The following is a 13,226-nucleotide window of genomic DNA, read 5'->3' as shown; positions in this document are numbered from 1 at the left end:
GACACTTAAGGAAATCGAGGCTCAGGTGATCTTCGGTGAGATTCTGCCTGTTCCTGGAGAAGAGCAACAAAGATTTTGGTGATCAATAGATGGCTCAGGCAGTGGTGCTATAAGGAGGGCTTTGGGATGTATGACCACTGGGAAGCATTCATGGACAGAAGACTGTTCTATCGGGATGGACTTCACCTGAGTAAGGAGGGAAATAGACTTCTATGATGGAGGCTGGCACAACTGATTAAGAGAGTTTTAAACTAGGAATTTGGGGGAGATGGTTGGGAGATGTCCAGGTGATCTCCATGCCAAAATTTAACATTAAGAGAGAAGAAAACAAAGTAAGAAAGGATACAGCCGTGGGTTGGAGAATGGACATAAGGAAGAAGGGTAGTGTAGATACCAGTCTAATAGGTGATACTGGTGGTAGAATGGCTGTGCCTAATCGGGTAAAGAAATGGCTGTAGGGGGCAATCTTGGTTCGAGTGATCATGAGCTAATTCAGTTCAAACTAAATGGAAGGATAAACAAAAATAGATCTGTGACTAGGATTTTTGATTTCAAAAGTGCTAACTTTAAAGAATTAAGGAAATTAGTTAGGGAAGTGGATTGGACTGAAGAACTTGTGGATCTAAAAGTGGAGGAGGCCTGGAATTACTTCAAGTCAAAGTTGCAGAAGGTATCAGAAGCCTGCATCCCAAAAAAGGGGAAAAAATTCATAGGCAGGAGCTGTAGACCAAGCTGGATGAGCAGGCATTTTAGAGAGGTGATTAAGAAAAAGCAGAAAGCCTACAAAAGAGTGGAAGATGGGAGGGATCAGCAAGGAAAGCTACCTTATTGAGGTCAGAACATGAAGGGATACAGTGAGAAAGGCCAAAAGCCATGTAGAGTTGGACCTTGCAAAGGAAATTAAAACCAATAGTAAAAGGTTCTATAGCCATATGACTAAGAAGAAAACAAAGAAATAAGAAGTGAGACCGCTAAAGACTGAGGATAGAGTGGAGGTTAAGGATAATCTAGGCATGGCCCAATATCTAAACAAATACTTTTGCCTCTTTTAATGAGGCTAATGAGGAGCTTAGGGATAATGGTAGGATGACAAATGAGAATGAGGATATGGAGGTAGATATTACCACATCTGAGGTAGAAGCCAAACTCGAACAGCTTAATGGGATGAGATTGGGGGGCCCAGATAATCTTCATCCAAGAATATTAAAGGAACTGGCATATGAAATTGCAAGCACATTAGCGAGAATTTTTAATGAATCAGTAAACTCAGGGGTTGTACCGTATGACTGGAGAATTGCTAACATAGTTCCTATTTTTAAGAAAGGGAACAAAAGTGATCCGAGTAACTATAGGCCTGTTAGTTTGACATCTGTAGTATGCAAGGTCTTAAAAAAAAATTCTGAAGGAGAAGGTAGTTAAGGCCATTGAGCTCAATGGTAATTGGGACAAAATACAACACGGTTTTACAAAAGGTAGATTGTGCCAAACCAACTCGATCTCCTTCTTTGAGAAGGTAACAGATTTTTTTAGACAAAGGAAATGCAGTGGATCTAATTTACCTCAGTTTCAGTAAGGCATTTGATACAGTTCCACATGGGGAATTATTAGTTAAATTGGAAAAGATGGGGATCAATATGAAAATTGAAAGGTGGATAAGGAACTGGTTAAAGGGGAGACAACAACGGGTCATACTGAAAGGTGAACTGTCAGGCTGGAAGGAGGTTGCTAGTGGAATTCGTCAGGGATCGGTTTTGGGACCAATCTTATTTAATCTTTTTATTACTGACCTTGGCACAAAAAGTGGGAATGTGCTAATAAAGTTTGCGGATGACACAAAGCTGGGAAGTATTGCTAACACAGAGAAGGACTGGGATATCATACAGGAAGATCTGGATGACCTTGTAAACTGGAGTAATAGTAATAGGATGAAATTTAATAGTGAAAAGTGCAAGGTCATGCATTTAGGGATTAATAACAAGAATTTTGGTTATAAATTGGGGACACATCAGTTGGAAGTAACAGAGGATGAGAAGGACCTCGGAGTATTGGTTGATCACAGGATGACTATGAGCCGCCAATGTGGTGTGGCCGTTAAAAAAGCTAATGCGGTCTTGGGATGCATCAGGCAAGGTATTTCCAGTAAAGATAAGGAGGTGTTAGTACCGTTATACAAGGTACTGGTGAAACCTCATCTGGAATATCGTATGCAGTTCTGGTCTCCCATGTTTAAGAAGCATGAATTCAAACTGGAACAGGTACAGAGAAGGGCTATGGGGATGAGCCGAGGAATGGAAAACCTGTCTTATGAAAGGAGACTGAAAGAGCTTGGCTTGTTTAGCCTAACCAAAAGAAGGCTGAGGGGAGATATGATTGCTCTTTATAAATATATCAGAGGGATAAATATCAGGGAGGGAGAGGAATTATTTAAGCTTAGTACCAATGTGGACACAAGAACAAATGGATATAAACTGGACATTAGGAAGTTTAGACTTGAAATTAGACGAAGGTTTCTAACCATTAGAGGAGTGATGTTCTGGAACAGTCTTCCAAGGGGAGTAGTGGGGGCAAAAGACATATCCGGCTTCAAGACTAAGCTTGATAAGTTTATGGAGGAGATGGTTTGATGGGATAACCTAATTTTGGTAATTAATTGATCTTTGATTATTAGCAAGTAAATATGCCCAATGGTCTGTGATGGGATGTTAGATGGAGTGGGATCTGAGTTACTACAGAGAATTGTTTCCTGAATGCTAGCTGATGAGTCTTGCCCACATGCTCAGGGTTTAGCTGATGGCCATATTTGGGGTCAGGAAGGAATTTTCCTCCAGGGAAGATTGGCAGAGGCCCTGGAGGTTTTTCGCCTTCCCCTGCAGCATGGGGCACGGGTCACTTGCTGTAGGATTCTCTGCATCTTGAGGTCTTTAAACCACGATTTGAGGACTTCATTAACTCAGACATAGGTTAGGGGTTTGTTACAGGAGTGGGTGGGAGAGATTCTGTGGCCTGCATTGTGCAGGAGGTCAGACTAGATGATCATAGTGGTCCCTTCTGACCTTAAAGTCTGTGAGTCTATGAGTAAGATCAGTGGAACTATGCTGATTTTACACCAGCTGAGGTCTTGGTCCTCAGAGTTGTATTTGTATTACAGTTCAAATCTGTACTTGAAATAGAGATGGGCCCAAGCTACGAAGTTCAGCTCCTGATCCAAACATTACAAAAATCCAGGAATATTCAGGTCTGAGTTTAAATTCAGTCCTTTATAGATCATGAGTTAGTTGCAAAATTCAGAAACAGAAATACATTCCCCTAATCTCAGGATGGGAAGAGGGTATTCATCCAGGGGTTTGGTTCAGGCTGATTTGTAATCTTCAAGAAAAGAATTGCCACATATAAAGATTCCCAAAGACAAATGACATTGGCAATCCCATTCCTCTGTCCTTTCTTCCTTACCAACTAGCTATTTGCTGTAGAGATTAGGCCTTTTTAATGTAGAGCGTTAAGTGGTTTTTTTAATTTAGAGACAATCATTTAGAAACAAGATGGGATGTTGCCAAGATATACAGAAATACCTTATCCTGGAGTTGCCATGAGAGACCTTCGAAAGACTTTAATGAAAGAGACAGATTTTTTTGCCCATCACTGGAACTAGGTATTTTGGCCCCAAGTGCTGAATGATGGAATGTTCCAATTATAGGCAAAAAGTGCTTTAAAGTATATTTAAAATGAAAACTTACCTCAGGGATACTTCTGATTGCTGTAAAGTGGCTTCCCTGTAGGTTTACCTTCTGCATGCTGGTATTGTTGAAACTCAACAAATAAAGTTCCTGTTTGTTCTTTCACATTCCCCCCTGAAGTCCTCATTCTTAACCCCCTAAAGTGTAAGAGCTTCATGTAGAGAATAAATTGGTGTGCATAGGGGGAGGGATGGTGAGGATTCATTTTGTTGGAATAGTTAGTGTCATGTGTTTAAAAGTGTTGTTGGTTTCATTCCTTAACAAGACAGGTAATGAGTGATGAAAATCCCACTGTTTACTTTCACAAATGTGTGCAACAAGTTCTGCTGCCAACTGGGTATTTCCTGCAATGTTAGTTTAGTAATTAGTGAATTTTCAAAGAGTTTTAGGTAGCAGTTTCAGAATGGATGGATAGTCTTGCAGGTAACAAATAGGGCTAAGGGTCATCTGTCCCCAGCTGTGCCACAGGCTTGTGTGATCATGAGCAAGTCATTTAACTGCCCTAAAATTCACTTTACTCATTTGTAAAATGGAACTAATAAGCCTAGGTCCTTAGCTGTGCCTGAGCAAAACCTGGTACTGCTGAGAAGTGAGGGCAAAGGTGGCTTTAACCTACCTTTGTACTCATCTAATTCCTATGCCTTCTGGGAGCTGGTTATTATTTCCCCATTTAGGCCACCTATATGTCTGCTGTACTAAGGAAGTGGCCCCTGTAGGTCTTGCCTATGCTCAGGAGTAACACTGACTCCTCCAGATCACATCTACTTACTTGTGTTGTACCCACAAGTGCCTCTCTGTGTTCCCACTTGCACCAGAACATGCCATTTGATTTGTTTGTTTATGGTATGCAACATGCACACTATATTTTGAATATGTCACCTGTAATGTGTAATATCTAACTCGGTTTTCATTCTCCAGATCTTTTTAACCTGGATAATGTAAGCCAGCCATGTAACTAATGTTTCACTGGTGATAACCTGATTTAACTGAGCTTTAAAACTTTTTAACTGTCTTTGTGCTTTTTTTTAACTGTCTTTGTGCTTCGGTTTGATAAATCTGCCTTTTTTTGTCAAAGCAGCTAAATGAAGTAGCCATCACTGCTGTTTAAACTCCAGACTTGAGGGAGTGGAAAATCCTCTGATAAGACTGGGAATAGTGAATGACATTTCCTAAAATGGGTTTGTTTTTTTAAAAATTCAGATCTGACTACAGTGCAATCCATATCACAGAACAATTATTGCAGTTAGCATATTTGTGCCCGATCTGGAATTTGCTCTAAACATGCCTCTAAGGTCGAATGAGGATGGAGGACATTATTGTATTTAATTATTTCATGAGAATAAATAAGGATTCTAGCAACAGCTTAGAGGTAATGTAGCAGCAGAACAATTAGAGTTTCTGAGCTACTGCACAAACATACAAATGCAAGATCATTACAATAAGTACATTGAATATTTTGACTTATTTTATTTTAATGAGCATAACTGTCCTAAGGTTATAGTGATTGGTAAGAATAGAGGAAACATGACAACTATCAAACGTATGAAATAACAACCAATTTGTCAAAGCAGTATCAGTTCAATAGAGATGTCTTTGGTATAATGTTAATGAGCTTTACATGTTTTACATTTCTCTTGCTCTATTTCCTGCTTGCTTCTTTTCTTGTTGAGTCATGTGCTGGAGGCATGGTCTGAACACGGGATTGGGAGCCAGTTACTGCTGAGGTCTAAGCCTGGCTTTGCTTTGATATTGAATCACTGTGCGTCCTTGGGCAAGTTGTTATCTCATTCTTCCCCCCGTTACACCTCCACTCTGTAAAACAGGAATAATAATATACTTCCTCAGAGAAGAAGTGTAAGAAAGAATTAGCTAACATTTGTAAAGTGTTTTGACTATGAAACATGATACATGAGTGCTAAGAATTATTACCATCATTCATTATTATTAGTGGATGTCGTCACTGACTCCGTTTTATTAGACCTACCAGAAGTGGCAAGAAGACTTGAAGAGAAGCCTACACAAAAGTCAGTACGTATTCCTGAAGCTAGTTTTACACCAATTTCCCACCACTTCCTCTGGCTGTTGGTAGCATTGGAGACGTCTGTTCTTGGGGCCTAAAAAATGTATTCCTCGCCTACTAGCTTGAGGGCCTGTACTTATTATGGTGAGAAATATCTACTCAGCCGCACCCCCTGCACGCTGAAGGAATAAAGCAGCTGTGCTGTTTGTTTAAATAAAGTATTGTCAATCAACTTACAATTTAATCAGTTTATTAAACATGGGACTAACTACTGTGGGTCCCTCACTTTTGTCCTAGCTTTTTCTGCATTCACTCCACTTTTTCTTGTTTTCTTTCAAGGAACAGATCATGTTTTCTCTTGGTGTTTGTTTCCTCTTGTCTCTTTAACCCTTTTATACCCCTTTTTTCCCCCCTTCCCTCAATACCCCTTATAGTCTTTCTCTGATGTGCACAGTTCTCCCCTCTCTCATATGAATATATATATCCTGTTTCTTAATCAAACCACCCTGCTTCCTGGGAGAGATTTTCAAAGACACATAGGAGAGTTAGGTATATAACTGCCATTAACTTTTAGCGGCCACACTAAGCACATTAATTCGGCAGTGTGCGTCCATGGTCCGAGGCTAGCGTCGATTTCCGGAGCGTTGCACTGTGGGTAGCTATTCCATAGCTATCCTATAGTTCCCGCAGTCTCCCCCGCCCCTTAGAATTCTGGGTTGAGAGCCCAGTGGCTGATGGGGCAAAAATCATTGTCGCGGGTGGTTCTGGGTAAATGTCGTCATTCCTTCCTTCCTCCGGGAAAGCAACGGCAGACAATCATTTCACGCCCTTTTTCCCTGGACTGGGCAGACGCCATAGCATGGCAACTGTGGAGCCCGTTCAGCTTTTTTTTTTTTACAGTCACCGTATGTGTACTGGATGCCGCGGACAGAGGCGATACTCTAGTGCTACACAGCAGCATTCGTTTGCTTTTGCATGATAGCAGAGATGGTTACCAGTTGTTCTGTACCGTCTGCTGCCAGTGTAATTTGGCAATGAGATGACGGTTATCTGTCCTTCTGTGCTGTCTGCTGCTATCATGGGTGCCCCTGGCTGAGATCGGCTGGGGGCGCAAAAGCAAAACTGGGAATGACTCCCCGAATCAATCCCTCCTTTATGGTTTCTAAAAATAGAGTCAGTCCTGCCTAGAGTATGGGGCAAATGTACTAGAGAAGCAGTGTATCAGAGAGTACAGCTGCTCTGTGTCAGATCCTGCAGAAATGATGAGCTACATGCCATTCACGGGGGGTGCCCCTGCAACAACCCCACCCTTTGCTTCCCTTCTCCCCCAACCTTCCTGGGCTACCGTGGCAGTGTCCCCTCCATTTGTGTCATGAAGTAATAAAGAATGCAGGAATAAGAAACACTGAGTTTTTAGTGACATAAAATGAGGGGGAGGCAGCCTCCTGGTGCTATGATAGTCCAGGCAGGACATTAAGCAGTGTCGGGGAGAGGAGCCCAGCATCCCACTGCTAGGATAGTCCAGGCAGTACAGAATCTTTTCTTTTCACATGAAAGGGAGGGGGCTGATTGAAGCTCAGCCCCCAGTTGCTATGGTGAAGACGGTTACCAGCCGTTCTGTACCATGTACTGGGAATGACCGGGAGTCATTCCTATTTTCACCTAGGCGTCCCCGGCCAGCCTCACCTGAAGCCAGCCAGGAGCACTCACGGGTTGATAAGAAGGACGGTTACCAGTCCTACTGCACCGTCTGCCACCGGGGAGGGGAGAGGAGCGGATACTTCTCTTCACTGCTGCAGCATCGCGTCTACCAGCAGCATTCAGTAGACATAGGGTGACATTCAAAGAAGTCAAGAAATGATTTCTTTCCCTTTTCTTTCACGTTGGGGGGGGGGGGGAGTAAATTGACGATCTGTTCCCTGAACCACGCCGGACAATGTATTTGAACCTACAGGCACTGGGAGCTCAGCCAAGAATGCAAATACTTTTCGGAGACTGCTGGGGACTGTGGGATAGCTGGAGTCCTCAGTACCCGCTCCCTCCCTCCATGAGCGTCCATTTGAGTCTCTGGCTTCCCGTTACGCTTGTCACGCAGCACTGTGTAGCCTGTAGATTTTTTTTTCAAACGCTTTGGCATTTCGTCTTCTGTAACGGAGCTTTGATAGAACAGAGTTGTCTCCCCATATAGCAATCTGATTCAGTATCTCCCATACGGTCCATGCTGGAGCTCTTTTTGGATTTGGGACTGCATTGCCACCCGTGCTGATCAGAGCTCCACGCTGGGCAAACAGGAAATGAAAATCAAAATTTCGCGGGGCTTTTCCTGTTTACCTGGCCACTGCATCCGAGCTGAGATTGCTGTCCAGAGCGGTCACAGTGGTGCACTGTGGGATACCGTCCGGAGGCCAATACCGTTGATTTGCGGCCACACTAACTCTAATCCGATATGGTAATACCGATTTTAGCGCTACTCCTCTCGTCGGGGAGGAGTACAGAAACCGATTTAAAGAGCCCTTTATATCGATATAAAGGGCTCGTAGTGTGGACGGGTACAGCATTAAATCGGTTTAACGCTGCTAAAATCGGTTTAAAAGTGTAGTGAAGACCAGGCCTCACCCACTCAGTGACTCATCTATCCATCTCCGACACAGGTCTTGAAAAATGTAGCATAGCTAGCAGTCAGTGGGCTAAACTTTGACAAGAGGCCCCACTGAGTAGGTAGCCATGTGCATAGGCACTGACTCCGTGGGTGTTCTGGGGTTCAAGAACCAACGTTAAAAAAAAAAATGGGTGCTCAGCACTCATCAGCCACAGCTGTTTGGTGGCTGAGGAAGGCGCTTGGAGGAGGGAGGAGAGCAGTGAGCAGCAGGTGATGGCTTTGGCCAGGGGGTTGGAGTGGGGCAGGAAGAGGCCAAGTGAGGGCAGGGGCTTTGAGGGAGGATGCAGAGTTGGGATGGGGCAGAGCAGGCGTGGAGCACCCCCAAGTTAAAATAAAACTCAGTGCCTGTGGCCCCATGTCCCCTCTGCATTTCCTCTCACTGCTACCCAGTCTGGATCACAGGCAGAAAGGAGCAGCAGGAAGGAGGCCACAACTGTTGGCAGAAACAGATGTAGCAGCACAAGGAGAGAAGGCTGTTGCTGGCCTCAGGCTCCTTCAGCCCCCAGCAACCACTCTGTCATAAACTCCCACAGCCTCAGGCTCCTCATCCACTGAGCCACTCCCTGGACAGCCTCCAGCTTCCCTTCAAGCTCCCACTCAAGCCTTCATTCACCTAGCTAACCTCCAGGCAGTCACCACTTTCTTTCAGATGCCCCCACTCAGCTATCCCCTCACTCAGCTGAGCACTCTGACAACCACCTAAATACCGTAGCACCCCAGGTACCTTCCAGCAACCTCAGACAGCCACCTACCCCAGTCTCCCCAGCACACAGTCACAGCTGCCATGTTTTGAGCAGCTCCCATGTCCTGCCACTGAAACTTGTTGGGATTGAATGTGTTTAGCCATGAGCTGAAGTGTATCCAGATTATTTACAAATTTGCAAATTCATCATTAAATAGCTTGCAATAAATATCAGCAATGGAGCTGTGCAAAATTTAGCAGCTGTGTTTTACTAACCAGCTTTATGTGAGAAAATGGTTCTCTGAATGTAAATTAGTTTTTGCTACCCACAACACTTATTCACTTCTGGAGAATGTTTGTATGAATGTTGCAATCGATCATTAGGAAGAAGAAGAGAAACTGGCTGTGTCCTGCCAATTGTGAAGGGGAAACGCCCGCCATACGTTGTAGAATGTCACTGAATTTTCTTAGTGTATAAGTCACACTTAGAGCTCTAAGGGACCGGATAATTTTATGGCCAACGACTGAAGTCTGTCACAGATTTAGGTGAGGACTGGTTTATGGGCAGGTTTGCATATTAATATGGAGTAATCAAAGATCGATACATAGGGTGTACGCTGATTTCTGCACACGTTATGATGGAAGTGGTTTCCCCATGTACAGTCAGCCAAGTTTGTTGTGTTTTCCTAACCACCTTTCCTGTGAATCATCAGGTATTGGCCAGAACTGGAGGCAGAAACTGAACTTGTTCAACAAATATGCTGATCTGGTGTGACAAATCTTTTGTTCCTCTTTCTAGAGATACTTGCAATATGGAACAGCAAAATATGTTGTTTTTGGGTAAATCGCATAAAAATGCCTCATTTACAGGCATAGCAATTCTTAGTGAGATTAATAAATATGTTTTGGAGACTATTGAGATTGGGACAGGAAGTGGAATAGCATCAGAAAAGAACTTCGGGAGTGGGAAAGAGACATCTGGTGAGTGCTGCCATGAGGCAGGCTCCTGAGCTGCCACAAGTGAATAAACTTTTCACTCTAAGCTGCCACAAGCGAGTAAACTTTATTTCTTCTGTGACTCAGTCGCTAAGGCTTGTAACAATCCGAAATGACAAAAAGGATGTGGTCTGCCTTGAGATTCTTCCTGCTGACCCTTATCACCTTCACCAAGAGCTGTCAGGAGCATAACATTGAGCCTGATGACAAAACAAAATGTAACCTAGGAATCTTCATTGGCAATCGCTGCTACACTAGAACAAGTTTCTATAGCAACGGGGGGTGAAATTATGAAGCAAATTGTTATTCTGTGCCTGATTAGAAGAGCTTATAATTGATGACATCAAGAAGGCTGGGGCGTTTAATGCCTATTTTGCTTTAGTCTTCGCTAAAAAGGTTAATGATCACAAGATACTCAACACTATTAATATTAACAAGGGGGAAGGAACACAAGCAAAGTTTGGCAAAGACCAAGTTAAAGAATATGTGGCCTGGTGAAATTCATCTTATGGCACTTAAGGAATTAGCTGAAACAATCTCAGAGCTGTTAGCAGTTATCTTCAAGAACTCCTGGGGCCAGGTGAGGTCCCAGAGGACAGGAGAAGGGCAAACACAGTATCTGCTTTTAAAAAGGAGAACAGAGAGGATGCAGGGAGTTACAGTCTAGTCAGCCTAACTTTGATATCTGGAAAGATACTGGAACAAATTATTTAACAATCAATTTGTAAGTACCTAGAGGATAATAGGGTTATAAGGAATAGATTTGTCAAGAACAAATCATGCCAAACCAACCTAAATTCCCTCTTTGTTAGGGTTACTGACCTAGTGGAGGAGGGGGGGTCAATAGACATGATATATCTTGATTTTTAGTAAGACTTTTGACACAGTCTCATGTGACATTCTCATAAGCAAACTAGGGAAATGTGATCTAGATTAAATTATTGGTAAAGTGGGGGATAAATTGGTTGAAAGACCATACTCAAAGAGTAGTTATCAATGGTTCACTGCCAAACTGGGAGGGTGTATCTAATGGGATCCTGCACTGGGCATGTTTCATCTTCAGAAAAGAAGAGTGAGGAGGACCTGAAAACAGTCTTCAAATATGTTAAGGGCTGTTATAAAGGCGATTGGGACCAAATGTTCTACATGTCCACTGAAGGTAGGATGAGACGTAATGGGTTTAATCTGCAGTAAAGGAGCTTTAGATATTAGGAAAAGCTTTCTAACTAGAAGGGTAAATAAGTTCTGGAATAGGCTTCCCAGGGAGGTATGGAATCACCATCATTGGAGGTTTTTAAGAACAGGTTGGACAAATACCTGACAGTGGTGGTCTAAATATACTTGGTCTTGCCTCAGCACAGAGGGTTGGATTTAACAACTTCTCAAGGTCTCTTCCAGCCCTACATTTCCGTGACTCTGTTCATGTTTCCGTGGGTGCATTGCTTTTCCTGGATAAAACATTTTTTTCAGTTTTAGCGGTGGTGATATATATAACTATGGCAATGTGATCTTTTTGGGGAGGAGGAATATTAAAGAGACAGTATTAAAGAGACAGTCAGTTCTTAGCCAGGTTTCCTTTTTGAACTATATAATTCATCAGGCTGTTGGAAAACGAATTAGATTCCTGTCCAGAGATGAAGGGTTTAATCTGAGCATCACTGACCTCCCTTCACTCCACTCCTACACATTGCTTATTGTTTATATATAACCTTTACTTATTGGCTACATTGCTGTGATGCTGTCAAGCACCAGTCAGTAGCAACTCTCAAATCAAGTATAATTTAAAACATGAAAAGTTTTATAATTGCCATGTAGTGTCATATGAACATACGAGGGGCTGGACTATAGCATCTTTACTCACATCGAGTAGTACTTTAGTCCATGAAGCCAATGGGACTACTCACAGAAGAAATCACTACTGAGTGGTCCAGATTCTGGAGCAAGTAGTCCCATTGAAGTGATCTGAAGCTACTCAAGGGCTTAACTCTGCTCCCTTTGAACACAGAGTTAGGATATTGATTTTAATGGGACCAGACTCAAGCCCCACAGGAATCAATGCTCAAAAACATGAGCCTCCCCATTTCTGGCCCAGTGAGTGAGCATGGGGATCACAGTCTAATGTGTATTTGTATTTTAATGTGTATGCCTTTTTTTTAATTGACTTTACTCTTTAATGTAGAAGTTGCATGTAATGGGATTTAAAAAGTGTAGTAACATGCATGTAACTTTTCCCCTCCTTTTGTAGGATGGTTATTTTTCCCACCGGCCAAAAGAGAAAATGCGAACAGACAGCAATAATGAAAACTCTGTACCCAAGGACTTTGAAAATATTGATAATAGTAACTTTGCTCCCAGGACTCAGAGGCAAAAATACCAGCCTGAACTGGTGAAGAAGCCTCTTAGCAAGCAGAAGGAGCACTTGAAAAAGAAACTAGAGCAAGAAGGAAAGGTGAAGGAGAACTCACTGCTGGGGAAGAACTCCAATGAAGTGCTTCAGTTTGGCCATCATGCCGTAAAGAATAGCAGCAGCAGCAGCAATTTGAAGGAGATTCACAGGTCTCCCAGACAACCTCATTTAAAAAGGAGTGGGAACAGCTCCCCTGAAATAAGATATGACCAGCCACCAAAATGTGAAATATCAGGCAAGGAGGCAATCTCAGCTCTGTCTCGGTCCAAATCCAAGCACTGTCGGCGGGAGATTGCAGAGATATACTGTCAACACAAGCAAGGAAAGCTGATGCCTGAGAAGGTGATGCGCTTGTGTCCTCTGGATGGTAAGTCAATAGATGCTAGAGTGGAATATGTTACAACACCAAGTGGGGAGGAGGGGAATTTTATGCAGTAACAGCCTCTAGACTCCGGTCCAGCAGGGCCGGCGCTACCATTTAGGCAGCCTAGGCAATCGCCTAGGGCGCCAGAATAGTTGGTGGGCGCCGTTTTGCCAGAGGGGGCGGCAGGCATCTCCGGTGGAGCTGCCGCAGTGGTGCCTGCGGAGGATCCGGTGCTCCGCGGCTCCAGTGGAGCCACCGCAGTTGTGCCTGCGGACGGTCGGCTGCTCGCGCTGCTCCGGTGGACCTCCCACAGGCATCACTGCGGCAGCTCCACCAGAGCCACGGAGCACTGGACCCTCCGCAG

At 43.5% G+C, this 13,226-nt stretch overlaps 1 protein-coding gene across 1 annotated transcript in view; it reads left to right on the top strand.

The window, feature by feature from the left end:
- Positions 1-13,226, top strand: part of XYLT1 (xylosyltransferase 1) — a 328,154-nt gene that overhangs the window by 162,472 nt on the left and 152,456 nt on the right. The window contains exon 3 of the mRNA XM_050967712.1: positions 12,337-12,865. Within this exon, the coding sequence (XP_050823669.1) occupies positions 12,337-12,865 (529 nt within the window). The remainder of the gene's footprint in view (positions 1-12,336; positions 12,866-13,226) is intronic.

Source organism: Gopherus flavomarginatus, chromosome 9, assembly GCF_025201925.1.
Source record: "Gopherus flavomarginatus isolate rGopFla2 chromosome 9, rGopFla2.mat.asm, whole genome shotgun sequence".
Lineage (NCBI taxonomy): Eukaryota > Metazoa > Chordata > Testudines > Testudinidae > Gopherus > Gopherus flavomarginatus.
The sequence above is the reverse complement of the archived record's forward strand: the minus strand, read 5'-3'. Positions and strand labels throughout refer to the sequence as shown.